This window comes from Colletotrichum truncatum (assembly GCF_014235925.2).
Source record: "Colletotrichum truncatum strain CMES1059 chromosome Unknown Contig_0011, whole genome shotgun sequence".
In the NCBI taxonomy this organism is placed as follows: Eukaryota; Fungi; Ascomycota; class Sordariomycetes; order Glomerellales; family Glomerellaceae; genus Colletotrichum; species Colletotrichum truncatum.
In genome coordinates, this window is record NW_027222408.1 from 1,162,519 (window position 1) to 1,187,037 (window position 24,519).

General features: G+C 51.7%; 8 protein-coding genes across 8 annotated transcripts; 3 read left to right on the forward strand and 5 right to left on the reverse strand.

Moving 5' to 3' along the window:
- Window positions 1-386: 386 nt before the first annotated feature.
- CTRU02_214684 (thiopurine s-methyltransferase family protein) lies at window positions 387-1,346 on the reverse strand (the record flags this gene model as incomplete). The annotated part of the gene is made up of 4 exons (XM_036727871.1): window positions 387-710; window positions 770-1,036; window positions 1,105-1,270; window positions 1,318-1,346. 4 exons carry the CDS (start codon window positions 1,344-1,346, stop codon window positions 387-389), a joined length of 786 nt encoding a protein of 261 aa, XP_036580400.1.
- A 1,547-nt stretch (window positions 1,347-2,893) lies between these two features.
- CTRU02_214685 (enoyl-CoA hydratase/isomerase) lies at window positions 2,894-3,814 on the forward strand (the record flags this gene model as incomplete). Its single annotated transcript, XM_036727872.1, has 1 exon — window positions 2,894-3,814. The coding sequence occupies one exon, from the start codon at window positions 2,894-2,896 to the stop codon at window positions 3,812-3,814; it is 921 nt and encodes a 306-aa protein (XP_036580401.1).
- A 774-nt stretch (window positions 3,815-4,588) lies between these two features.
- Window positions 4,589-6,567, forward strand: CTRU02_214686 (HET domain-containing protein; the record flags this gene model as incomplete). The annotated part of the gene is made up of 2 exons (XM_036727873.2): window positions 4,589-5,180; window positions 5,255-6,567. 2 exons carry the CDS (start codon window positions 4,589-4,591, stop codon window positions 6,565-6,567), a joined length of 1,905 nt encoding a protein of 634 aa, XP_036580402.2.
- Window positions 6,568-7,005: 438 nt separating this feature from the next.
- On the reverse strand, window positions 7,006-8,613 carry CTRU02_214687 (uncharacterized protein; the record flags this gene model as incomplete). The annotated part of the gene is made up of 2 exons (XM_036727874.1): window positions 7,006-8,159; window positions 8,217-8,613. The coding sequence occupies 2 exons, from the start codon at window positions 8,611-8,613 to the stop codon at window positions 7,006-7,008; spliced, it is 1,551 nt and encodes a 516-aa protein (XP_036580403.1).
- A 2,396-nt stretch (window positions 8,614-11,009) lies between these two features.
- On the reverse strand, window positions 11,010-13,286 carry CTRU02_214688 (uncharacterized protein; the record flags this gene model as incomplete). Its single annotated transcript, XM_036727875.1, has 1 exon — window positions 11,010-13,286. One exon carries the CDS (start codon window positions 13,284-13,286, stop codon window positions 11,010-11,012), a length of 2,277 nt encoding a protein of 758 aa, XP_036580404.1.
- A 1,533-nt stretch (window positions 13,287-14,819) lies between these two features.
- CTRU02_214689 (dihydroxyacetone synthase) lies at window positions 14,820-17,086 on the reverse strand (the record flags this gene model as incomplete). The annotated part of the gene is made up of 2 exons (XM_036727876.1): window positions 14,820-15,557; window positions 15,626-17,086. 2 exons carry the CDS (start codon window positions 17,084-17,086, stop codon window positions 14,820-14,822), a joined length of 2,199 nt encoding a protein of 732 aa, XP_036580405.1.
- A 2,004-nt stretch (window positions 17,087-19,090) lies between these two features.
- On the forward strand, window positions 19,091-20,118 carry CTRU02_214690 (D-arabinitol 2-dehydrogenase; the record flags this gene model as incomplete). Its single annotated transcript, XM_036727877.1, has 3 exons — window positions 19,091-19,669; window positions 19,733-19,846; window positions 19,918-20,118. The coding sequence occupies 3 exons, from the start codon at window positions 19,091-19,093 to the stop codon at window positions 20,116-20,118; spliced, it is 894 nt and encodes a 297-aa protein (XP_036580406.1).
- Window positions 20,119-21,073: 955 nt separating this feature from the next.
- CTRU02_214691 (fungal specific transcription factor domain-containing protein) lies at window positions 21,074-22,993 on the reverse strand (the record flags this gene model as incomplete). Its single annotated transcript, XM_036727878.2, has 3 exons — window positions 21,074-21,745; window positions 21,793-22,308; window positions 22,358-22,993. The coding sequence occupies 3 exons, from the start codon at window positions 22,991-22,993 to the stop codon at window positions 21,074-21,076; spliced, it is 1,824 nt and encodes a 607-aa protein (XP_036580407.2).
- Window positions 22,994-24,519: the final 1,526 nt, after the last annotated feature.

Sequence of the window (24,519 nt, forward strand, 5' to 3'; positions counted from 1 at the left end):
ATGCCCGAAGGTTCGAAAAGAATTCAGTTATTTTCCCCTCCAGGTTCATAATATCACGTATCATCCTAGTCATAACGTCAAGGTCGAAAACCACACACAGCTTGCCGTATTTAGAAATGTTTGTTTGGCGACCACTTTCCTTCCAACACTTCTTTCTCACGCATAGTACTCCTAGTGAATTCGATCCCACCCTGAGACCCTAAACTTTTGTTCTACGATGAGCATTATGTCGTTCGCGATTAGAGAAAGATAGACCTTCAAATGAATCAGCCTTTACCTATTGCCATCTGGCACTCGATAGGCTGGTCTGCTTTTCTACCATCAAAAAATCCTCAGTACTCTTGTGCTGTTCAGAATATCCTCTAGCAGTAGTAATTTCTATTATCTCAAAAACTATCATATCTCGTCCATACACTCATCATGTCGGTACCCTTGTCAAACGAATGCGACCGCTCTGGCCGAAAATACGCAACCCTCTGAAATAACCTGTCCTTGTCCTTGATTTTCGGCTCATCGTTGGTCAAAACACCATTTCCGCCCTCCGCAAGCAAATCCCAATACACCCCTTGCAAACCCCATGGCGGGCCAGGAGCGTCCAAAGCTTTTTGCAAGGGAAATTCGAGGCATACGAGAACCCCTTTTTCTGACAGAAGTTGCCCCATACGACGTGCCCAGTCGACACGAAAATCCGGCGGTAAAGCGCATAGGAACTATAATTATTCATTTAACGGGCTGCTGTGAAAACAAACTCTCATCGACGAGAGCTTACCGTATAGTCATATATCAGGTCGAACCCACCGCCACTGCAAGCCTCCTCCCAATCGTGAGAAAAGAAATCCCCTTGAATAATCCTAGCACTGCCAAGAATAGAACTATTCTGAGATTCGGGGACAGCAAAGTTAGATGGACGTGGGTTTTGTAGCTCGGCGTTGACGTAGTCGCGCGCTGTTTTACAGCCGGTTTCGGACACTTCGATGCCATAGACATCGAATCCGTTAAGTGCTAGCATAGCAACGTCGTATCCCTGGCCGCATCCCTTACAAAATATTCAGCAGCCGCTCCAAGGACAATATTAAATGCTCTTGGTTTTAAAATGACACTTACTGGTACGAGAGCTCTCAGTTTCGTTCCAGGTTCGGCCACCGGCAGTGATGCGGGCTTTGAGTTTAACCAATCGATCAAAGCCTCCGAAGGTCCTCCACGGTCCCAGAGGTGATTTTCGTTGCTATCCCAGAGTTCAGTCCAGCCTGCGGTCTGCTGATCGCGCGGCCTGTCGAAATTTAGTCAGATTTCTTCAAGCCGTCGACAGTTTCTCACCTATTAGCAAAATGCGAGGAGATGGACATTGTTTGGAGACCTAGACAGAAGCGATTGCAGGAAATCGACAGGGAGGTAAAAGCATTGACAGGTAGATATGTATGTTGCTTTGTCCAGAAACCATCTGTTACTGTTATTACAAATCGGTCAGGAATCGAATTTTACTCAATCGCCGGATCTAGTGCAGCGCCACCGTGACGCTAAAGATCGACTTTGTTGAACGGGCGTACCAGTGCTTACCTTCCGTATCTGCCAATGGAAAATCATTTCTAAGCTAAAATACCTTACTTTGCATCAACTGTGGTCGTGCAAAAGAATTCTGGGGCATTCGGGGAATAGATCAGGAACCCGCGCAAGTGCAACTTCAATGGCAAGGATTCCCCACCAGCCTGGCGTTTACTAATGTTTTGATTGACTACTACTATTGCAACAGTCGGAAATCCGGGTTGAAATGGTTCCGTAGCCGCGAGAATACCGGTTGCCGGCTGCGCTCGTGACGGGCAGCCAGGCGGTTATGACGTCCGCAACAGCTTCAGCCCTCATATCTACCAGGACTTCCCTCATTCATGACTCAACAATAAACATCTGTTTTAATCCTCTAATAGGATATATTACTTTTTGGGCACCTCGAGAAAACCACCGCGGCCTTCTAATCAAAACCCCATAGGAGTCCTAATCCTGTTACAATAGTAGCAAGACCTGTGCGTTATATGCAAGAGTAGGAAAGCCTAGATAGTTAGAGCTCGACTGAGGGTCAATTCAGTCTTCAAAACAGCGGTAGCTTAGGTTACCAGCTTAAAAGAACTACTTACATCTGTGTGGTGAAGATGCTATACCCACAGCAACAGAAGTATAAAAGTAATGTATGAATTGGGTCCAACCCACACGTCTGTATTCAAATTAGAATTAATACCACTTGATAGATAGTTGCAATGAATGCGGTTCCAGTTAGTTTGAAGTGATGACATCTTTCATAGTCTATCGGTATTTCTGCCAGCAAGATAGACAGCTTGGAAAGTATGGCCAAAGAGATGACAGCCGTGTCACACGTCCAAGCGGTCAGTCACCCGCTACCAGGCCAGTGAACTTGACGACGCCATCAATTGAATATGACACAATTTTTAGTCTAGATTTAATACTGTGTAGATAAAATTGGTGTTTATATACTGCTGGTCTCAGCCGGTCCCAGAAGTGAGACTCTAGTGACATACCTCGGCAGTTGGTCACCGAGCTACACCGAGCTCGGTGTGCCCCGCACGGAAATGATTCCCGATTACACAGAACAAGCCGAGGCAAATTGCCAATTGCCCGGAGTGCATCACCACTTTACCCCGGACTGCCCCAACCTCATTAATTCATCAACTTTTACCAACACTTATTAATCCCCACCAGTTCTAGCTCTCAGTGATCCCAATTGGCATTTAGTTTATCGTTCACTTCTCGCACTTGTATTGTGAGATCCAATAGCGACGAGCCGACGCGTCCGAGACAGACACACTGGCGAGATTGTACCCTGATCCCTCCGCCTGCACCCCCAACATCGACTATCACGTTGAATCGAACCATCAACATTGCAATGTCTTCTCAAGCCCCTAACCTCAAATCCCATCCTCCTCCCGTGCCAGACACGGACGTCACCTTCCCACGCCCCCACATCCTTCAAATCACCCTTAATAGGCCCCGCCACCTCAACTCCATCTACTCGGAGCTCCATCACGCTCTCGCGCGTCTGTATGAGTGGTACGACGCGGAGCCATCCCTCCGGTGTGCCGTACTCACCGGCACGGGGCGCGCCTTTTGCGCTGGCGCGGACCTGAAGGAATGGAATGTGCGGAACGCCTCCGCCAACTCTGTGGCACAGTCCTCGGTCACTACGGGCACGGGTGCGGGCGCAGCTACGGCCGCTCCACCGCCCCCCGTCATGTCCTCGAATGCTGACTCCAACATGAGGCCCGCAGGTTTCGGCGGTCTGTCAAACAGGGGCGGGAAGAAGCCCGTCATCGTGGCCGTCAACGGGCTCTGCTTGGGTGGCGGAATGGAGATGATCATCAATGCGGACCTTGTATACGCTTCCACCAAGGCTAAGTTTGGGTTACCGGAGGTCACTATCGGCGTCGTCGCCATTGCGGGTGCCCTGCCACGGCTCATCAAGGCTGTCGGCCGCCAGCGCGCGACCGAGATGGCGTTGATTGGACGGTCGGACTACACCCCTGAACAGATGCTGTCGTGGGGCCTTGTGAATCAAGTCGTGGAGCCTGAAAGGCTGTTGGATACCGCGCTGTCTGCCGCAGAGGCAATTGCTAGGAACTCGCCTGATTCTGTCATCGTGTCGCGCGAAGGACTTAAGACTGGATGGGAGCCGCTGGGACCCGAGGAGGCTACCGCCATGATCGACCGCACGATATACCGCAAGATGGAGGCTGGCGAGAACATGACGGAGGGTGTCAAAAGTTTTGTCGAAAAGAGAAAGCCGGTTTGGAAGGAGAGCAAGTTGTAATAGCGCAGGAACTGCAATGTAGACCAAATGGCATCCGTTGTATTTTTACAGGTATCAGTCTGCATTTCTCATCCAGTGCAAAATGCGCCTCATAGGATGATACATATTCAGAGCTTGCCAACGGCGCAGAACCTCTGACTGAAAACTAGCATCCACACGCGATTTCTCCCTACTGTCAGTTATCAACAGGTTGCAAGGGACTTGCTGACCCTTGAAGCAGTGTGAGTATTTGAAGTCGCTTAGCCACAGGCTGGTTACATCGTGGCGTAAGCACTGAGCCCTGGATGTTGGGCTTCAAAGTCTTTCCTAGTAGCCTCTCAGCAGAGCCTGGAGCCCTTACAGTGATCCAATGACAATACCTGGCGCTGGATGTATATTTAGGCAAATGATTTGTTTTTATACTTGCACCTAGCCGCCGCAGTGATCGTGCTCCTATCTGTAGAAAAAGCTCCCGTGAGCACAGCAGCTGGCATAGGCAGATATACGCTAAGAGCTTATTGGGATTAGTATGTTAACGAGAAGCGAGCTTCATGACCATTGGCTAATTTGGCCATTCATGGGTTTGCTGCGCCGCGCTGACATACATTGCTTTTTGGGTTCAGCTGGAGATTTTGTCTACGACCCATCCTCATCTCTTGGCAATTGCGTCTCTAAATCATGGAAAGATACTCATGTCCCACTTCAACTACCGGATTTCATGACTTTAAAGTCCTCGGGAGGCTTTCAAACAGCCGCCAGGGCAGCAAGAAACTTTCAAAAACCTTGGTGGACACAATGGAGCGCCCAACTCCCTACCAATACTCGCCCCTATCCGGCCCAAGATGCACGCGTCTCGTGGTAGTACATCTTGGCGGGAGCAAAGACCAGTCATGTCCTCTCAGCTGCCACTTGCTTGAAATAAACGTGGATGATCCGCCTGAATATTTCGCCCTTTCCTACACTTGGAATGGAGAAACGCCGAGTGTGCCGCTCACCATTTGTGACGCCAACGGTAAATCTACCAGTGCCAGCGTAACCAGCTCAGCACTCGGACAGCTCTTGATCACGCCGAACTGTGCTGCTGCTTTGAGAATACTTCGAAAGTCCCTACATAGAAGGATCAGAAGACGCAAGACACTGGTGATCTGGATTGACGCCATCTGTATCGACCAGGCATCAAATAGCGACAAAAGCACTCAGGTTGCGATGATGGCTGAGATTTATCGACAAGCAAAGAGGGTTGTGGTTTGGTTGGGAGACGAGGGAGCACCCCCAAACATACGCGCATTGATTTGTTCAGTGCCCTGGAGTTACGTTCCGGTCCGGATCTTGATTTCGGACAGATACAAGGACTTTCTCAAGAAAGTAGAAAAGATGGGCCAGAAAGGTGAGATACTTCTCGCAAACTCCTCGGCAATTCACTAATATTCCATGAACTGGGATGAATCTAACATGAAAAAGGTTACTACTTCAGCGCGTTACGTCAATTAACGACAAGCACTTACTGGGCCCGTATGTGGACTCTCCAAGAGTTTGCAAACCTAGACGTCTCCGTGCTTTGCCGCAACTCGCGCGTTGTCTCGTTCCTCCACCTCATGGAACTGCTCATGCACCGTGACCCGACGTCGGGTGCCTCGTCCGAGCCAATCAAGCAAGGCCTCTGGGCTCACTTTTCCATATACAACCATCGTCGTCGTCAAGACTTCTATCCCAAGGTTACCAATGACATAGAGCTGGCATCGATCTCTGTACTGGAGTCGACCATTGAAATGGAGGCGTCCGAGGTCCGAGACAAGGCTTTCGCGCTCAAAGCCATATTCTCCGAGTTACTGGACGAGCTTGTAGTTGACTACGACCAGCCCATCTGGCGCATTTTCTCGGACGCGTCGAGGTTGTTTATCGAAAAAGGTGGTAAACTCGACTTTTTATACCTCGCGTGCTGGGAGAAGACGCCGAACCTCGACGAGCCAGGGCTGTTGCCGTCTTGGGCCATTGACTTTGCGAGAACGAGTTCTAGCACAGTCAAGAGGTTCAATCGGGGGTCACACGAGATGGCCATATGGGAGTATCATGCAGCGTCTAGAGAAAGCCAATGTTTGGCTTGTTTCTCAGATGATGGTCTTGTTCTCCATGTACGCGGGATACAAATAGGCCAAGTAGGAGGTCTAATAAGCGGCTATTTACCTCCACAACGTTTTGACGGTTCCGATCGGCAGCCCATCAGTCAAGTTGATGACGCTGCCGAAAGGGTCAACGGCGGGGAGCGGAGAGTCGATCGCGTGGTTAGGCACCGTATCGTTCGTCAGCACGAGGAGGCCATAAGAATTTTCGTAGCGAACGTCGCTCGAGAGGTTGGAACAGACGACCAGCTAGAGATCGCGATGGGCCAATCACTATACGATCTCTTACAGACCGCCATAAAGGCACGCCGGCGAGATCAAGCGTCAATACCGCCCTTGGAATCAGGAAGCAGCGCCCAGGACGTTTACCAGCTTTTGCTCAAAGACCGTATGTTTTCACTAACATGCCGACATGCAATCGGCAACGGACGGCTTTTCTTCACGTCGGATCACCGCGCTGGATTAGGGACACCAGAGATATTGGAAGGAGATGGGGTGTTTTTGATTTCCGGACTCGATAGACCGTTTGTTTTGAGGCCCCGCGGCGTCAACGGGGGATATCGGCTTGTAGGGCCGGCAGTGGTTTCAGGGGCGATGGAGGGGGAGCTGTGGTCGGATAATAACGATGAGCTGAAGGATATATGTATAGTGTAATGAGTAGTGGTCTGTGAGTAGCATGCATGCATAGAGTGACAGGAGTTATTGCTGCAGTAGTCGGAGAATCCGGGTTGAAGTGCTCCGCTGTCTGTTGCTCACATTAGGCCTCTCATACGTTGACGAGCCTCAATACCCTGGACGGGCGACTGGAATAGTTATATATCTTCCAGCCACTTTTAACTCTCTCACTTTTACAGCTCTCAGTTCCGCAGACAGCATCTTCACCACACAACCGAAGAATCTCTCTTTCACCACATCAGATAACCTTGGACAAAGTGTAACAAATTGCTATTAAAGTTACCATTCACACACTTCTCCACATACAACGCCCACGGCGTTAATTTCACGGCCCTCAAAACCGTTGGATATCATAAATCAACTCTGGAGCCAAAAGAAAAAAAAGGCCCCCTCCACATACTAACACAAAAACCCAACCTAGTGAGAATACTCCTTATTCTCCACGCGAAGCACCTCTCCTGACGCGGACTCGGAATCCTTCTCGCTGACCCCGTGCAAGTTGTCGCCGGGGGTACCCATATTCGAGTTCCAGTGCAACTGGACCTTTCCGCCCGTGAACAGGCGGTCGATCTGCTCGAGGCTGAGGTTCTGCGTCTCCGGGTAAAAGAACCAAATAAGGGGGATGAAGAAGGCGTTGAAGACGCAAAAGTACACGTAGGTGCGCCAGCCGATGTTGTTGATGCTGACGGGGGTGATTTCGACGACGAGGAAGGTGAAGATCCAGTTGGAGGCCGTGGCGAGCGCGGCGGCGCGCGTGCGGATGGCGAGGGGGGCGTACTCGGCGGGCAGGAGCCAGGGGATGGCGAGGAGGCCCACCGCGAAGAAGAAGTTGAAGAGGAAGAGCATGACGATGGCGACGATGCCCGCGGGCACGCTGCCGTTGGAGACGGTCCCGGCGAGGACGGCCATGCACGCGCATTGGCCCGCGGCGGCGAAGAGCATGAGCTTGCGGCGGCCGAGGCGGTCGATGATCCAGATGGGGATGAGAGAAGAGAGGAAGTAGGCGATGCCGTTGAAACCGGCCAGGAGGAGGGAGAGGTTGTGGGACATGCCGACGGACTCCTGGAAGATGACGGGGGCGTAGTAGGTGATGAGGTTGATGCCGGACAGCTGCTGCATGAACTGGCCGCCGATTCCGAGCATGGTGCGGTAAAAGAACTTTTGGTCGCCGTTCTTGAACATCATCTTGAAGGAGCCGGAGTTGGCGGCCTCGCGCTCCTCGCGGATGGCGGCCTGGATCTCGGCCAGGTTGGCCTGCAACTTGGGGTCGTTCTCGGTGATGAGGCGGGCGTCCTTCTCGACGGCCCAGAGGATGTGGCGGGCCTCGTCGTGGCGGTCGTGGGCGACGAGCCAACGGGGGGACTCGGGGAGGACCAACACGCCGAAGAAGGTGACGATGGCGAAGAGGATCTGCAGGGCGAGGGGGAACCGGAACTGCGAGTCGTTTCCGACGTAGCTCATGCCGTAATCCACCCAGTACGAAAGCGCTACGCCAAAGATGTTGATGGCGAGTTCGATGGCCAGACCTTTACCTCTGTTGTTTGCCTTCATCAATTCGGAATGCCAGACGGCTAATTTTACGCGTCAGTAATCCTGTAACATACTCATCTTTCCCGAGAGCCACTTACGAATAGTACTAGTATTCATGCCGTTGCCGAGACCAGCAACGATACGACCAACAATCATCTGAGGAATACCAAAAGAAGCAGCCTGCAGCGCGGCACCGATGCTCAGCACGACGCAGCCAATCATGATGCACTTCCTCCGTCCGAGCCTTTCACCGACGAGCAGACAGAAGATGGCGCCGAAGAAACATCCAATCTCGTAGATGGCCACGACGGTGCCCTGCAGCGACGAGCTGCCGCCGCCGCCGTTGGTCGTGTCGATCTCGGGGAACGTCCGCGTGAAGGCGTAGCCGGTCAGCAGGCCGGACATGACGCCCTGATCGTAACCGAAGAGGAGGAAGCCGGAGCCGGCCGTGGCCGTGATGGCCCAGTTTAGTGGGCGTCCGGTGAGGATAGTCATGATTTTGGGGATTTGGTGATAGATGTAGAAAAAAGGAAAAAAAAGGAGTGTGACGTTGAGATCTCTTCAGTCTCTCACGATGAATGAATCGTGGACCGATGAGAGGATCCAGAAGAGGGTCGAGTTGACTGAGTCACAAACAGAAGAAAGAAAAAAAACTCCCTTTCACGATGAGATGAATGCATGAGAAGGGGGGGTGGAGGGGAGGATGTGGTTCTATATGTACAAGTTTCAGACCATCGCATGTAACGTTGGTGTTGTGAGAAGGTTAAAAAAAAATAATAATAAAAAAAAGAGAGTAACAACTTAGCCGCTACTGCTTATTTCCCGCCTCGTCTAATCACTGGTGCCGGTTCGACACAACAAGTACCAACGTCATTTGGGCTGCTGCAAAAAAAACCTTGGGGAACTGTGTCAAATGCTGCATCTTCAACAACCTTGGAGAGGCGGGCCCCCCTCTCCACAGGAACGAGTGCGGGGACCCCAGCGCGGAGGTAATGAAGAACCACCTCAACGAGTAACATGTAAAAGTGGGAGACGAGGAAGACTGTCCTCTGGTGGTAATTCTGTTTTTGGATTGTAGTGGGCAGTTGGAGGCGCTGTATGGGCGAACTTGCACCAAAAACCTGACTCGTACGGAGGGGGTTACCTATGGCCTAGTCGTGAGACTCCGGGATGCGGGACGGAAGAGTTTTTTTTTTTTTTTCTTTCCTTACTACGTAGAATGTTTACGAGTCTATTCTACCCTCTGTAGCAGCAAGCAGCTTTCATAATGATGGATGGCCCCCCGCGGTTTGTGGCCTAGTGCCGGTTACCTGCCATCCAAGTCCTTGGCGACCCTAGCCATTAACCATGGGTCATAGCCAAGGTCCGGGCTGCGAATCCGGAGGCCCAATACCGGTAAGAGAGGGGCGATGCGGCAACGGACAGGGACCAGGATTGAAATCGCCGAATTAGGGCCATGGGATGGGGGGCGTCGGGCTGCCCTTTGGGGACGAATCAAGGAAGTTGAAAGCGCTGAGGCTTGTTTTAAGCCACTGACGGACGGCTTCCACCTGCCGCACCGCTCCGGCCCCCTCCGAAGTAGCGTCAATCGCCAGTCAACCACCGATCAACATGGCCTGTTGGTAGTGTCATTGTTTGTCTGTGATTGCTCACTTTCCCCAGCTTTCCGGGAAAAAAGAAAACTGCAAAAGAGGGGATTCCATGCGCCATTTCAAGCGCACGAGCCAGGGTTGCGGCTGAACTTGCCACAGGCGATGCCATGCCTCTGCCGCACAAACAAGCATCCGATTACCCAACAACAACCTTGGCGGACTGGTACCGATCTGCTCGCCTATTGACGCCGATCAAGTATTAGGAGGTTATGCTCCCTGGGTAAATCAAACTCTTGCGATGGTACTTGCGGGTATTGCTTAATGCCCGGACAAACAACAACCGATAGGTCGCAGTTGTTATTCCGCATCAATGGAACATGGCCATGTAGGACATCCCTCAGAACGCGCCAACCTTCAATCCCTACTTCCATCGTGAAATGCGCCTCGAACTGCCCCTCGCTGAGTCCAGTTCCGTTTCAACCCGTTCCTAGCGGGTTACAAGGCCGAGGCAGAGGGAAAAAAAGAAGAGGAGGAACTTGTTCCCGTCGAACCACTCCCAAAATGGTAACGAGGAAGTGAAATGAGGTCATCCCCGTCACCCAACCCCGGCCGGTCCCTTGTTTTCCTCCTCCGCAATCCCGCATGAACGCCGCAGCGCTAGGCCTTCCGCCTGCCGTCAGTCACCCGTAGAATCTTGTTCACTTTGTCATGTATATACTCCTCACAACTCACGGGGGTCAGTCCTTAGGGGGGGAAAACATTAAAGAAGGGGGGTGGGGGAAATCTCCACCCACGCTTCCCCCTCCCCCCTCCTCCTTGGTCGCTCATCATCCGTCTTCTGGGGCCGCTAATCTCGTCCCATGGGGCTGCTGCTCCCCCTTTGGACAGGCTGGACGGTGAGTGTGATGTCAGGTGTTGTTGACTTTTGTTTGCTTGCGGGGCCCAGACCATAATTTTTGATGCTAATCTCGGAAATTCAACCTCTCGGAGACCATGTGCTGAACCATTAGACCGGGTTCCTGTCGCTTTAGCGACGGTAGTATTTTTGCCATGCGGATTTAGGGCTTGTACTGGTATCATAGACTTGTTGTATCGATACTAGAGCCGATATTGAATATCGACGCGTGGCGTTGAGGTCGCGTTGCGCCAACTCCTTCCCGAGCGGCTGGAGCTACTCACACAAAGATAGTGTCAGAGCAAACTTACTTTCACATCTGAACAGAGAAATATTTCCTCCCCTTGTCCTGCTTCGCAAAATGACAAAAGAGGAAAAAGAAATTGGAAAAAATAGCCGCAATACTAACCGTCTCCCAAGTCCCCCCAAAACTCCTTCAGGTCATCCGCCCTCCACTTAGTGCCCCATCCGCTTTCCTTCTCGATCTTTTCCAGGAGCTGTAGTATTGCTCGGTGTTCCGCCGGGTGGCTCATGCAACGTCCCGCTATCCAGAGGGGCTGCACGCTGTTTGTCCAGGCCCCGTGGTGGTGATTAGTCATTGATATTCCGCATATTTGTCTGGCATGCCAAAGCGCTGACCGAGGCCTCGGCGATAATCGGAGCGAGGCTGGCCTATTTTGTAACATGAGGAGCGATGCTGTGTGGTATAATTGGTTGCCCGATATTGCAGCCGGGTTGCTGTAAAGGATTTTGGGAAAGGGTTCCGTGTCGGAGGAAGGAATGGACATGATGTGCTGCATCTCGGAAGGCCGACGGCTGTGCCAGTCCTCGACGTATTTCCAGAGCTTCATCCACCGCACTCGGTATCTCATGTCATTTCTAGGCCCGTCAAAGAAGAGCCCACCCGGGTTCGCCTTGGCCAGTGGAGCCAGAAGATCGAGAACCTGGGCGCAAATGTAGACTGCATAATTTGCCCACATGTCGTGGCCAGGGTTGGAGAGGAATAATCCGACGTCCGCATCGACATCGATCTGTGACGCCCAGTGATTTACCGGGATCAGAGTTTTCACGGATGAAATGAGACCACCGCATACGTCCATCCGGGCGAAGCACCAGAAAAGGGCCTGCTCAACGCCGCCCACGAAGCCATTCATGCCGACGGCTTCCATCAGACTTGCACAGCCGTCTAGGTGTCTTCGCCAAGCTTTTGGCGAACAACTGGCCATCTCTAATACACAAAGCACCACGCAGGATGCTATCACTGCTGTTGTTCTTGTCGATAATTGTGGTAATAAAAGGTGTATTGCCTCTTGGTAGAGCGCAAGGCTCTGATCTGTTGGCCGACTCGTGTCTTTCAACTCGAGTTGCCTGGCTGATAGGGCCAGCATAGAGTAGCGCAGGTGATCATGTGACCGAGCCATTGTCGGTAATGAATGCTGGAAGTGCCGTTGGTTGTCAAATTTATCCAACCATGGCGATATTTCATCCACCCAGTTCTTCCATAGCGCACACTCTTCATCCAGGGGTAGAAAAGGGGGCTCGTGGTCGGATGATAGTTCGCCCCCTGCATCGAGAGCTTCGCCTGAGGAGGTTTCCCCTGAGCTAGCGTCGACGGATCTGCGCCTGGAGTTCTGGCCTGAGGCTGGCGAAGCTGGCCTCGTCGGTCCATTCGAACGGACCTCCTGGATGAGGTGGTTTCTTAGCGTGGAGTGCAGTTCGTGATACGCGGAGCCAGGCAAGAAGATGCCGTCCTCGTAGGATCCTTCTGGTGTGAACATCTGGTCCATGAAATCGAACGGTGCGTCCATCAAGGGGTCGAGAGCAAGAGTTGTGACGGGGAGGCGGCTGACCGAGGATGTGGAAGGATGGTCGTGCGGACCCTGCCCGGCACCGCCCTGACTAAGGTATATCAGGTTTGCAACCGCATTGTCTGTGACTAACTGGGACGTAGATGAAGGCGACGCCTGGAAATCCATTCGATCGCCGCCATGTGAATGTCCCTTGTCGCTAATATCGTCATCTCGACGAGTTGACGGGGTCAGAAGAGATCCGTAGCCGGAAATATGAACGTGGTCTGTCGGTGCTGAGCTCGGCCCAGACGACGAAAGTGTTCGTCTTGCGGTGCTCGAACCAGCATTTGACACGGTGTGACCGCCCACCGTCGAGTTCGTATAGGATACCGGACTGTCGAAAGTCTTGTCCTCTTCGTCTTCGTAGGACTGACGATGTCTGACCTCTTCCTCTATAGGCGAAAGCGAGTCAGGCTCGGGCTCAGGCTCGGATTCGTAATCATGAAAACCCGGCGGCAGGTGATAATCCCGGATGACCTCGTTTGTGACATCGAGGATCTCAAAATGGCGACGAGGAGGTGGCCGTCGAGCCTTCCTCATCGATGGATGATTCTGCAGAATGGTCTGGGCATTCTCGGCGCGAAAGGTAACCTTTATGCCCCATTCACATCGTTCCTTACGGCGAGAACAGCCTCCACAGGCCGGTCTCCCTTCGTCGCATTTGCGCTTCTTGCGACGGCAGTTTAAACACCCCGTTCGCGTCCGGGTCCTCTTCTTTTTGGCCGGCGGGGGCTGCAGGTCCGGATCGGGGTCGGCAGTAGGCGGCGGAGCTGACTGTGTCTTGCCATCATCGGCCGGAGATGGCTGGCGTGGCGCCGCCTTGTCAGCCATAATGACAAGACGAAGCTCCTCCGAGCTGCGGACCTCAGTGAGGCGCTGCTAATCGCCTGTACTCGGAATCCGAATGCGCAAGCGCAATCCTGTAGAAGGATGCGGCGGCAAGAGAAGCAGCAACAGCGACAACGACAGCAGCAGTAGGCGGTTACGGCCGGGGTAGGTCGTCCAATTCGTAAAAGGTTGTATGAAATGTTCGTGGAGCAAATGCGCTTCGACATGCGCTTCTGCGGAAAAAAAAGATGCGGGCGTGTGGGCGGGTGGGCAGAGATGGGATGTTGTGTATGAGGTAATGCAAATAGAAGAATGACTTGAAATGGTCAACGTAATGGAGCTCTCTCAGGGGTCAGGCAAAGAGATCCCTTGAATGAAAAAAAAATAAACACTGCTGGGCTTGCCTAGGTATCTCTCCCCAGGGGCCAAGAACGGGAGATCAAACAGAGTTTTGTTCTACTGCATAGTAGATGTTTGCCGATGGCCGAAGGCGCCGGGCCTGGATGAAGTCTCTTTTGGACTACTTCAGATAGAATATTGGTGCCCAATGGCAATGACGAGGACCTCGGAGCACATTACGACTGGCCTGTTGATTGTTTTGCGAACTTCCACGTAGATCCAAGGGTCGTGGCTGAGGAGCTATACAACGCTGCTTAATTGAAATGGTTATTGGAAGTGGTTTTTCCCTAATAGCCAGAGAGATACTCCGTACACTCGGAGGCTTTGCGGGGAGATTATGGGGGAAGTTGTAAGCGGTGTCGGGGCAGGCAAGGCCAGTAGAGCTGCCTGCCCCCAGAATTGGCTGATGAATTTGGCCCGGGGATAAAGAGGAGAATCCCTGCCCATAGCAGTCAAGCTCTTGGGTCAAGCTTGCATTGGTCCGAGTTCCCCCCTCGTCTCGGGGGCCCCAGTGAAAGCCCCAGTGAAGGCCCCCCACAACCTCGTGACGGCGCACCGGCTTTCAAGCTTTTTTCACCCCCGTTCCAGATCGCATCAGGAGACGGATTTCACTAGAAGGTGTTGCGCGTTCAAATATGTTGAGCCGTCAATAACTACAGCTCGTTGGGACCATCCGTGATAGTGACACGTTAAGTAAGGAGCTCCTTCAGAATGAGTTCTAGTCAATCAGTGTGAAAAGTCGATGAGATCCATCCCTAGAGAAGGAGGACAAAGAAAAAGTAAATCAGTATGAGCAAGCCGAGAATACGATCTTCCGAATTCAAATTGGTTGAAAAATAAAAATGAGAAGAAATCAATCAAACCATTCCCACAAGAAACTGCCAATGCGACACTGGTTCGTTCATGACTCGGATATCGGTCTGCTAATGCCTGAGCTTACGCTCCAAGCACCAAAATAAGGCATCTTGTAACTTTTGGGCTCAATTACTATCAAGGGTTATCCGTGTCTATGCAATCCATGTGCCTAATACGCCCACCTAAACGCCATTCGCACCTTTACCCCAAATCGGTACCCTTTTCATTAGAGCCATGCGTTGGGATGGAAAAAATCAGAACAGCTTTTCATGACCTGGTCGCTCAGTGGTGGTGGATGGGGTTCAGGTCGCGGAACTCGCCCCGCAGGCTTTCAATACCGTTGGCCCTGACGTCCTCCACCAATTTGGCGACCTCGGGAGCGATAACGGCCTCGTCGAAGCCAAAGTACTTGTATGCGTCGGGGCCGGGCAAGGAGTGGCCGAAGCTGCTCATGGAGAAGCCGGCATCGGCGTAACGCTCCCAGCCGTTAACGGCGTAGGCTTCAATTACGACACGCGGCGCCTTGGAGCGGTACTGGAGAACCTCACGCTTGTACTCAATTGACTGCTTGTCGAAGATGCGCTGGCACGGGAAGCTGACAATGCGGGCCTTGATGCCGTACTTCTCGGCAAGCAGCTGAGCCGTCTTGACGGCGAAGACCATCTCAGCGCCAACACCGATAAGGGTGACATCGGCATCCTGCTCCTCCTTGAAGACGTAGGCGCCCTTCTGGACCTTATCACGGGAGGTGTATTGGGGGTACTGCTCGAGGTTCTGGCGGGAGAGGGAGATGATCGAGGGAGAATCCTTGGCTTCCATGGCCAGAATGAACGCACCAGCTGTCTCTTCGCTGTCGCAGGGGCGGATGTACAAGAGGTTGGGCATCGCGCGGTACAGGGCAGGCAAGGCGATAGGCTGGTGGGTGGGGCCGTCCTCACCAGTTCCGATCGAGTCGTGGGTCGCGATGTGAATCTGCTGGAGGCGCTGGAGAGCACCCATACGCACACCAGGGGCGGCGTACTGAGGTGTGTTAGAATATCATCTACTGCTTTGATGAGTTGAGGGAGGGATTTGGCCGCAGGACTTACGATGTAGAACATGAAAAAGCTAGAGGTAACGGGCAGGATAGTGCCCTTACGGAAGGCAGCCAGACCGTTGGCAATGGAAGCCATGGCATGCTCACGGATACCGTAGTGGATGTAGCGGCCAGTGTAGTCGCCGTTGATACCGCAGGTGGTCTTCAGGTCGGGATGCTGGAAGTCAACCTTGCCCTTCCAGATCATGTTGACGGAGGGTGACAAGTCAGCAGTGCCGACCATCAAGTTGTTCACACCGGCAGCAATAGGGTTGCAAACGAGACCAGCCGACTTTCTCGACGGGGTAGGAGTCGTGGGGAAGTCCTCCTTGGCGGGGATGAACTTGCGCCAGTCGTCGGTGAAGTCGCCGGAAACGCGCTTCTGGAACTCGGCGGCCAGTTCGGGGTGCTCGCGAGAGTAAGCCTCGACAAGCTGGTTCCACTCAGCCTCGATCTTCTCACCGCGGGAAATGGCCTCGCGGAAATAGCTGTAGACCTGGTCGGAGACAACAAAGTGCTGCTCAGGGTCCATGCCGAAGTTCTTCTTGATGTTGGCGACGTCAGCGGGACCATAGGCGGCACCGTGGGCCTTGGCGTTACCGGCAACGGCACTGCCAATACCGATGACGGTGTGGATGTTGATGAAGGTGGGCTTGTCGCTGCTGTTGCGAGCGGCATCCATGGCGCGGACGATGGCCTCAACGTCCCAGTTGCCGTCCTCAATCTCGATGACGTTCCAGCCGCAGGCGCGCATCTTGGTGTTGACATCTTCAGTGTTGCAAAGGTCGACGCTACCGTCGCAGGTGATCTGGTTGTTGTCGTACATAACGACGAGGTTGTTGAGCTTCCAGTGACCGGCAAGCTGAATGGCCTCCATAGCCACACCCTCTTGCAAGCAGGCATCTCCAATCATGCACCAGGTCATGTTGTTGACGACAGGGAAGTTGGGGCGGTTGTAAGTGGCAGCCAAGTGCTTGCTGGCAACAGCAAGACCGACAGCGTTGGCAATACCCTGACCCAGAGGACCGGTGGTGACCTCGATACCCTCGTGCTCGATCTCGGGGTGACCAGGGCAGAATGAGTCGGTGCGGCTGGAGTGATAGGACTTGAGCTGGTCCATTGTCATGTGCTTGTAGCCAGTGAGGTGCAGAAAGCTGTACTGGAACAAACATGTGTGGCCGTTGGACAAGACGAATCGGTCTCTGTTGAAGTAGCTGGGGTTTGTGGGAGAGTACTTCATAACGTACTTCCAGAGAGCGGTACCGATAGCAGCCATGCCCATGGCACCACCGGGGTGGCCGCCCTTGAACTGCTCACATAAATCGGCAATGAGACAACGGAATGTGCGCAGAACAAAGTCGACTTCCTTCTTGTCAGCGTCGGTGAGCTGAAACTGGGTGTTGAAGCCATTGAGAGACTTTGCGGCCACGACGCCCTGGGGGACGGGCTCGGCGGGGACTGCACTGGGCGCCATTATGACTGAAAATTCGGTGTGTGTGAGAGATGGGTGTCGGGGATATTACGAGGTGAGGGTATCTCGATCTGGTGTAAAAGTGTGGGGTAAGGCAGCAATCGTGATGGCTGTCGACGTTGACTCCGTTCGTGTGGTGTTTAAAACGAAAGAAGAGAAACGACGGTTAAAAACAAATGGTATCAATCGTGTCTCTTGCGAGTTGTAAGTGAGGAGAGAAAGAAGATGCAGCAAAAGCAGAGCAATCGAGGACAAACGTTGGGGCCATTTCGTTAGATATATTCGTGGCCGCGACGGGCTCCTTGGGTTGCCCCCCTCTGTGTGCTTGAGATGTCCAGATTGGGATGGGAGTGGGATGGGAGTGGGATAGACAGCAATGCGAAGCAATGCAGAATATGGCAGGAGCGCTTCGCATTTCCGCTTTGGGGTTGGGGAAACAGCGCCGGCGGAAATCACTTGACTACGTGGGAATTTTTGGTCGGTAAAACTACGGCATATCCAATGAGAGAGCGTGTTATTGGCCGAAATGGTCAGCTCTGGACACTGCCGGGATGGAAGGGCGAAGGTAAAAGCAAGCGATAGTCTGCATGTGCAAGAATGTCTTGGAAACGAGTATGTTCGATTAGAACTGCTATAATAGTCAATGACGAAAGAATTGTCGTAATCTTCTGCGTTGGACCTCCGCAAAAAGAGGGAACAGAAAGGAGGCATCGGTAAAATGCCGAATCACCGCCTCTGGGGCTAAAATAAGAGATGTGAGAGAAAAAAAAAAAAACAAAGAGAAAAAAAAGCGGCTGACAGGGGGACTAATCTAGTGCATCTCAAATGGTCTGTGCTTATCTTACTTGGGGAGATTGGAAGCGCTTCGTTTTACCTTTGTCTGCTTACCGGAGAAGCACGAGCCACCATGTCGATACCTTATGTAAGCCAGTTCCAGTTCCGTCCACTTCCCCATCTCAACATTTCCTTCCTCCCCGGACAACTGGCCGCGTGAACATGGATTTTTTTAATGCTTGCTGGTCATGGAACATTTTTCCAGTCCAGTTAACGTTTTGCTGAGTCTCCACATCCATCAGACACTAACAATTTTCATCCATCTACGGACATCTCTCCTACACACTCCGTACATAGTAGTACATCCTAGGGGCCCCTCACCTCCATCTCGTCCGTTTCTATCGCGTTTCTGCCGTGCTGCCCTTACCTATCACTGCTCATGACCTCGAAGCATCTCCTAACCACTACTATGTATTGCATAACCCTCCTTCGCTTCCGCTTTCTCTCCCATCTTCTTTCGGCACAAGTCCCAATCGAAACAAATGGGTCTTTACCCAATTAACTGTTACAACCCTCATTCAAACTATTCTCGGCCCCCGTCCCCCTGCACGCTGTTCCCGAAAGTCTAATCATTGAATTCATCGTGACCTAGACATACCCACAGACTAGAGTCCAGACTCACATCCTTCTGTGTTTTTTCCGCCCTCTGTATTGGCTCCTGTCAATCCCTCCATCATAGTAGTTCTCCTCATCCGGCTACCTGCCGACTCCCGCTCCCCCGCCATCAGCCCGTCAATGTCCCGCCAAGAGCGCTTACACCTGCCCCCGCCTCCTACGGCCCCGTTCATCTCCAACCATCCCGCAGAGTCAATGCCGCGCAAACATTGAACCTGCAGCACCATGTTGGCTCCGGCGCATCGACATGCTCCAACGTTTCCCTCTCGAACACCTGTCCGTCCATTGTTTTCGTGCTTGTCCTTGCACAACTCCAAGCGACGCATGTCCTGCCCTTCCCGTGCTCCCCGGCCGGTTCGTGTGTCACTCATATAGTTGACCCCGTGACCGCAATGCCTCTGTTTCGAGTCTTCTTGTTCAGCTCACTTCTGCTCTCACTACCTCCATCTTAAATCATTTTGTTTAGGACTTCGTGAACTTTGGTTCCCTTTAACGGCCCTTTTTTTGTAATATTCATCTCTTTTCTTTACCCAAGATACCCCCCAAAAACCCTTCACAATGCCTCCCGTAGCAGTCAGTGACATCAACCTTCCTACTGAGTCCGCTCATCCTCTTCCCGAGGCAAAGGACCCTCTCGCCTCTTCCGTCTCAACACCCCAACTTTTCTCTCTCGCAAACAAGACCATTGTCATTACCGGCGGCGGTCGTGGCCTCGGCATCACTTTTGCTCTGGCTGTCCTCGAAGCCGGCGGCCACGCCGCCTGCCTCGACATCCTCCCGGAGCCCGCTGCTATCGAGTGGGCGCACCTCACCAAGCTGGCCAAGGCCAACGGCCTGTCCGTCACCTACCACAAGTGCGACATCACCGACGAGGAAGCCACCCAAAAGGTTTTTGAAGACATCGCCGATGCCGCCGACGCCCGCGGCGCTCCCTTCTGGGGTGCCATCGCCTGCGCCGGCATCCAGCAGAAGATCCCTGCTCTAGAGTACCCTGTCGCCGACTTTGAGCGCATCCAAAAGGTCAACGTCGTCGGCGTCTTTGTAACCGCCAAGCACGCGGCTCGTATCCTTGTCAACCGCAAGAGCAAGGGTAGCATCCTGCTCATCTCCAGCATGTCCGGAGAGATCGCCAACCGAGTAAGTTCCGAGAGATCATCTGAACAGAGTGAAAGCCTAGCTAACGCCTTTTTTCCCAACAAGGGTTTGACTTGCAGCGCGTACAACACCAGCAAGGCTGCCGTGCAGCAAATGTGCCGGTCCGTCGCCCAGGAATGGGGCCAGTATGGAATCCGCGTCAACACCCTCTCTCCTGGCGTAAGTCGATTATTTTTCTCTCACCATATTTTCTCATCGCTCATTATTGACTTTTTTTCCCCTTTGTTTAGTACATCCGCACCGCCATGACCGATCAGCTCCTGCAGGCTGAGCCCGACGTCGAAAAGACCTGGATGCGGGGTGCCCTGCTCCAGCGCTTGGGTAAACCTGAGGACTTTAAGGCTCCGGCCGTCTTCTTGTTGTCTGAGGGAAGCTCATTTATGACCGGTGCTGATCTCCGCGTTGACGGTGGCCACTGCGCGTCGGCATAAAAGTTTCGTTGGGAGGTATGAAGTATGGAATTGCATATTTTTAGAGAGGTGGGTTAGCATTATGGGGTGGCACTGAAGCAACTTGGATGCCCCGAGAAAAGGAGTGTCGCGCGAACGAAAAGTCGCGAGGTAATAGACATGTAGAATCAGTACGATTAGTAGAGCGAGCATAATAGCGGTTTTTTTTTTTTTTTTTTTCCATCACTAGACAAGAATGAGACGCATGATTACGAGGACTTTTGGCATAAAGGAAAATCCATGAACTGCGCAGCAGTGGACACCTGTAATTTGATGTGTATGAGGGGAGAAAGCCAACTCAGTCCAAGTGAATTGAAAATCTCATGGGGGTAATCCACCTGGGCTGAAAGCCAGGTAGCGGAGGAATTACACAGGCCGCTATACCTACCAGTCAAACAACCCACGATATGAGACTTATCGTCAGGCACATTAATTCAGACCCTGGGAAAGACTTGTAGCTTTGACGATGAAAACCTTTTCTTCCTAATGTATAGATGTCTAATATATCCTGCTTTGCATATTGCGATAGACTCACTCATAGGCGCATGAGCCAGCTCCTTCAGATCCTTCCATCGATCTCACCTTGCGTCTAGAAAGCGCGCATAAACGCCGGTATAACCCATTATATACATCCTGTCGAGAGCTAGTGCACTGCCCAGTCAAAACTGCATCTTATTGTCTCATCGTTGTTTCCCCATTCGCAGTACACCCCTGCGAACAGCTCCGTATATTCCAACATCTCCGGGTGTCTTTCGTCAACACATACTGCATCAGTTGTGTCTGCAAACCCACTTCTCTTATCTTCAGAGCGTTTTCAGCGAGATTAAAAAGAAAGAAGAAGAAAAAAAAAAACTTGGGACCACAGTCATAATCAAAGGAATAAGCAGTTAAAACCTGAAATAAAGCTATACGCAACCAAGAGATTGTATTATCCATATCATCCATTTAGAACTTCCCCCGAAAAGTCCATGACAGGCCAGTAGAGCCCTTCCAAGTTTGAAATGTCCAAGTAGTCCAACTGCTCCGAGCTAGGGTCGTCCTGTGACAAGAATCCTTCAAGGGAAGGCTCACTCAGAAATATATCCGCCGTCATGGGGGCTGTGAATTCGAATGGCGCACATTGCACCGTTTCGGTCTGAGTTGTGACAGGGTTGGGGTTTACAGGAAGGCCTCCCAAGGTACTCTCTACCGATGTCTTTCCGAAAGCGGAATTTTCAATATCTCTCCTCATAGCCTCGATGTGCTGGCAAAACTCGGTAGCAGCTGTGCTCCCCGACTTTCTAAGGTCTTGCATCAGCTGGCATGCTAGATCAAAGTCCTCTTGGTCCTTTGAGCTACCAGGACCGCTCAGAAGACCCGAAATAGCGAGAATGACGGCCACGGAAAAGAGGTACTCGGTGTGAGAGTATTCGAAGGGTTTAAAAGACCCATCAATCCACGATTCGGTCAAAATTGTATGCGAATGCCGAGCAGCTCGAATGCACGCATTAGATAGAGTATGAATGTTATCCGTTGCGTCAGATGTTGAGTTCATCATGGTTTCGCCTTTGGAGGTTTGTTTCATTCGTATCATGTGTAAAAGAAGTGGTCTCGTGGTAAGAATTACGCACTGGAGATGTTAGAATATCAAGCTAGAAGTTGAACCAGGACACATACCCGGTTGAAAAATAGGTGCAGTGATTTGACATGTTCAAGTCGTGTGTTCGCGCCGTTATGGGTCATTTTCAAATCCTCTGGCAAGGTCCGGAACCAATTTTGAAGGTCTCGCAAGCGGCTCTGAACCCTCTGTAAAAACGACGTACTGTATTCTTCCCTTCCGTAAAGAGATTTGGTAATCGTTTGGGATAATCTCACCAACTGTATCATAGCAGTCATAGAGTTCGGATTCTCAAAATCAGACTTCTCAGCGTCAGAAAGCCCACTGAAAGAGGGGAAATCGACCAAGATTCCGCCATCTAGGGCAGAAACCAGTTGCCCGCCGCCAAGTGCGCAAGTATGTTCAAGAATGTACGAAGTCCACCAAATACGGCGTATGTGTTCGCGAGCCGCATTGTCCCTAAGCAGCGGTTTTGGTATATCGAATTGTAGGCCCATGACGGCGCAGTGCCGAACGGCAGAGCTGGCCAAAAAGTATGCCGAATGCCACCTATTGATGCACAAAGAATAGAGGCACTGGGTTTCGGTTATTTCCTGCCCAAATTGCGTGGGAATTCGTACTCACTAGTAATATCAAGACTTCAATGCTGTCAACGCAGGGTCGTTCAAGGAGGCAACTATAAGTTTTGAAGGCAATGCTAAAATAAGCAAGGCCTGGAAAGTTTTCCCCTGGAGCTCTGTAGCGACAAGAATAAAGTTCTCCAAGAGCGAACAAGGCGTAGATTTTGCCCTCTAGATGCATACACAACTCACTTGGGGCTCCCATAAATGTCTCTAATAGAGCCCACACAGAGCTTTTCCTCACCACATGGAGACACTTGTTAAGATTTGCCAATGCCGTCTGAATGAGAAAACGTGCCTGTGTTGGACTCGGACGTGATATGTTAGTTTCAGCCAGAGTCATTATTTGCTTTTCGCTGGGATATTGCAGACGAGGAAGGTGTTTTGTAGCCGACGGCAAAATGGCTTGACAGAATCGGGTGGCGAACGCTGTGTTAGCGGCCTCGTTTACACGAAGAGGAACCCGGAAAGGAGATAGTGGCAAGAACCATGGAGTTTCACCAAAGAGCGGGTTCTGACTTGGCTCAGCGTTTAATGTAGTCGCGTCTTCATGGGTCGTATCTTCATGGGTCGTGTCTTCATGGGTCGTGTCTTCATGGGTCGTGTCTGCAGTGGTCGATGGACTGCGAGATGCCTTCATGAGGTTTTCCTTGCTTTGATTGGCTTGAACTTGAGCTCGAAGAAGCTTGTTCTGCTGCAATAATGAATTGATATAACTAAAACCATCAGTTGAGTTTTCAGAAATGATCTCAAAGAGAATTACAACCTTTCGCTGACTTTCATCTGTCTGTCCCGTTTCGGATATGTACACTCAGCTTGGCAATCCAATTGGACACATGATTTGCAAGGTTGCCCGCCCGGACACTTCACTTTTCGTGAGTGGCATTTGCGACATCTTCATTAAGTGTTATTGGAATACTTAGATGACAGGGAAACCGACCAAGGGACTTGTGACATACGCTATAACTTTTGGTTTCACTGGAGGGGGTGGAAATGCTTGACTCAACATGGCGTCTCGTGCTGTCGATATTTTTGGGTCCTTTCCGAAATAGAAGCCGATAGGCCGATGGAATCAGACTGCTTATTTCAGGCTTATCAGCTGATTTTGAATAAGACAAATTCAGTAATAAGAAGTGCCAAAGTGAGAAAGAGGAAGTCACCACGACTGACCGCGAACTCAAGGTCGGCGCTTCCATTCTGCCCCGACTGACCGCCTAGAACTTAGTTAGCTCCAATTGGAACTGACGCAAAGACATCGAGTCATTGGTGGAATCAGCACTAGTCCCCGACAACAAAATCGCGGGATTGAAGGCAACAGCGGAATGGGATCAATTATTTAATTGGAGCTCTGCTTTCTACCAGTTTACCTTGCCTATTTTTTGCTCAAAAGTAAATCAGTATTTCCTAAAAAACGTGATTCATCTCTCTTCATCCTGGAAGCCCCCGGGGTAATCCGCAATGACTTCCCCGTTTACCTCATCCACCGGTTTTATTTCAGTTGCCCTACCTGTGCTTCCCTTTTTTGTTAACTGCTTTGTACCAGATGGCGAGTAAGTCGGCATCCGTATAATACCTCCAGTCGACATCCTTGGAGGTATTGCTCCAAATGGGCGAGTACACTTCCTCCTCAAACTCAGATACCTCGTCACCGTCATCTTCGTCCTGGCTCTCTGGCCTGGAACCATGGCTCTAGATGTCCTCGCCCTGACGCCCGTGAATCCCGTCAATGATCACGACCTGGCTCCGAAGTGATCAGTATTTCTCGTGCGAGATCCACCGTACGTGATCGAACTTAAGGATATCTGCTTGATTACAATTTCGTGACCAGTAGTTAATGTTATTCTTAAGCAGTGCTACATATTTCTCTCATAATTTGTCGTCACAATAGATGGCCTGGCGGTCGGCGAAGCCCTATTTTGAGTAGCATACACCGATACAGTTATTGACTGTGCTGTGGTAGCCCGTCTCGCTGGCTTATAGGCCAGGGATATTGAGGGTAGAAGTGGGCGAATACGATCCGTGGAAGAAATAGGCTCCCTTGTTTATTCTGCCTGCCCCCTGCAGATCCCCCTCCAATGTAACAACCTGGACCCGCTAAGATGGTTGAGTGCCATAGGGCTGAACAAAGACAGCATTGCTCCGTTTGCCTATCAAAAGTGACAGGCG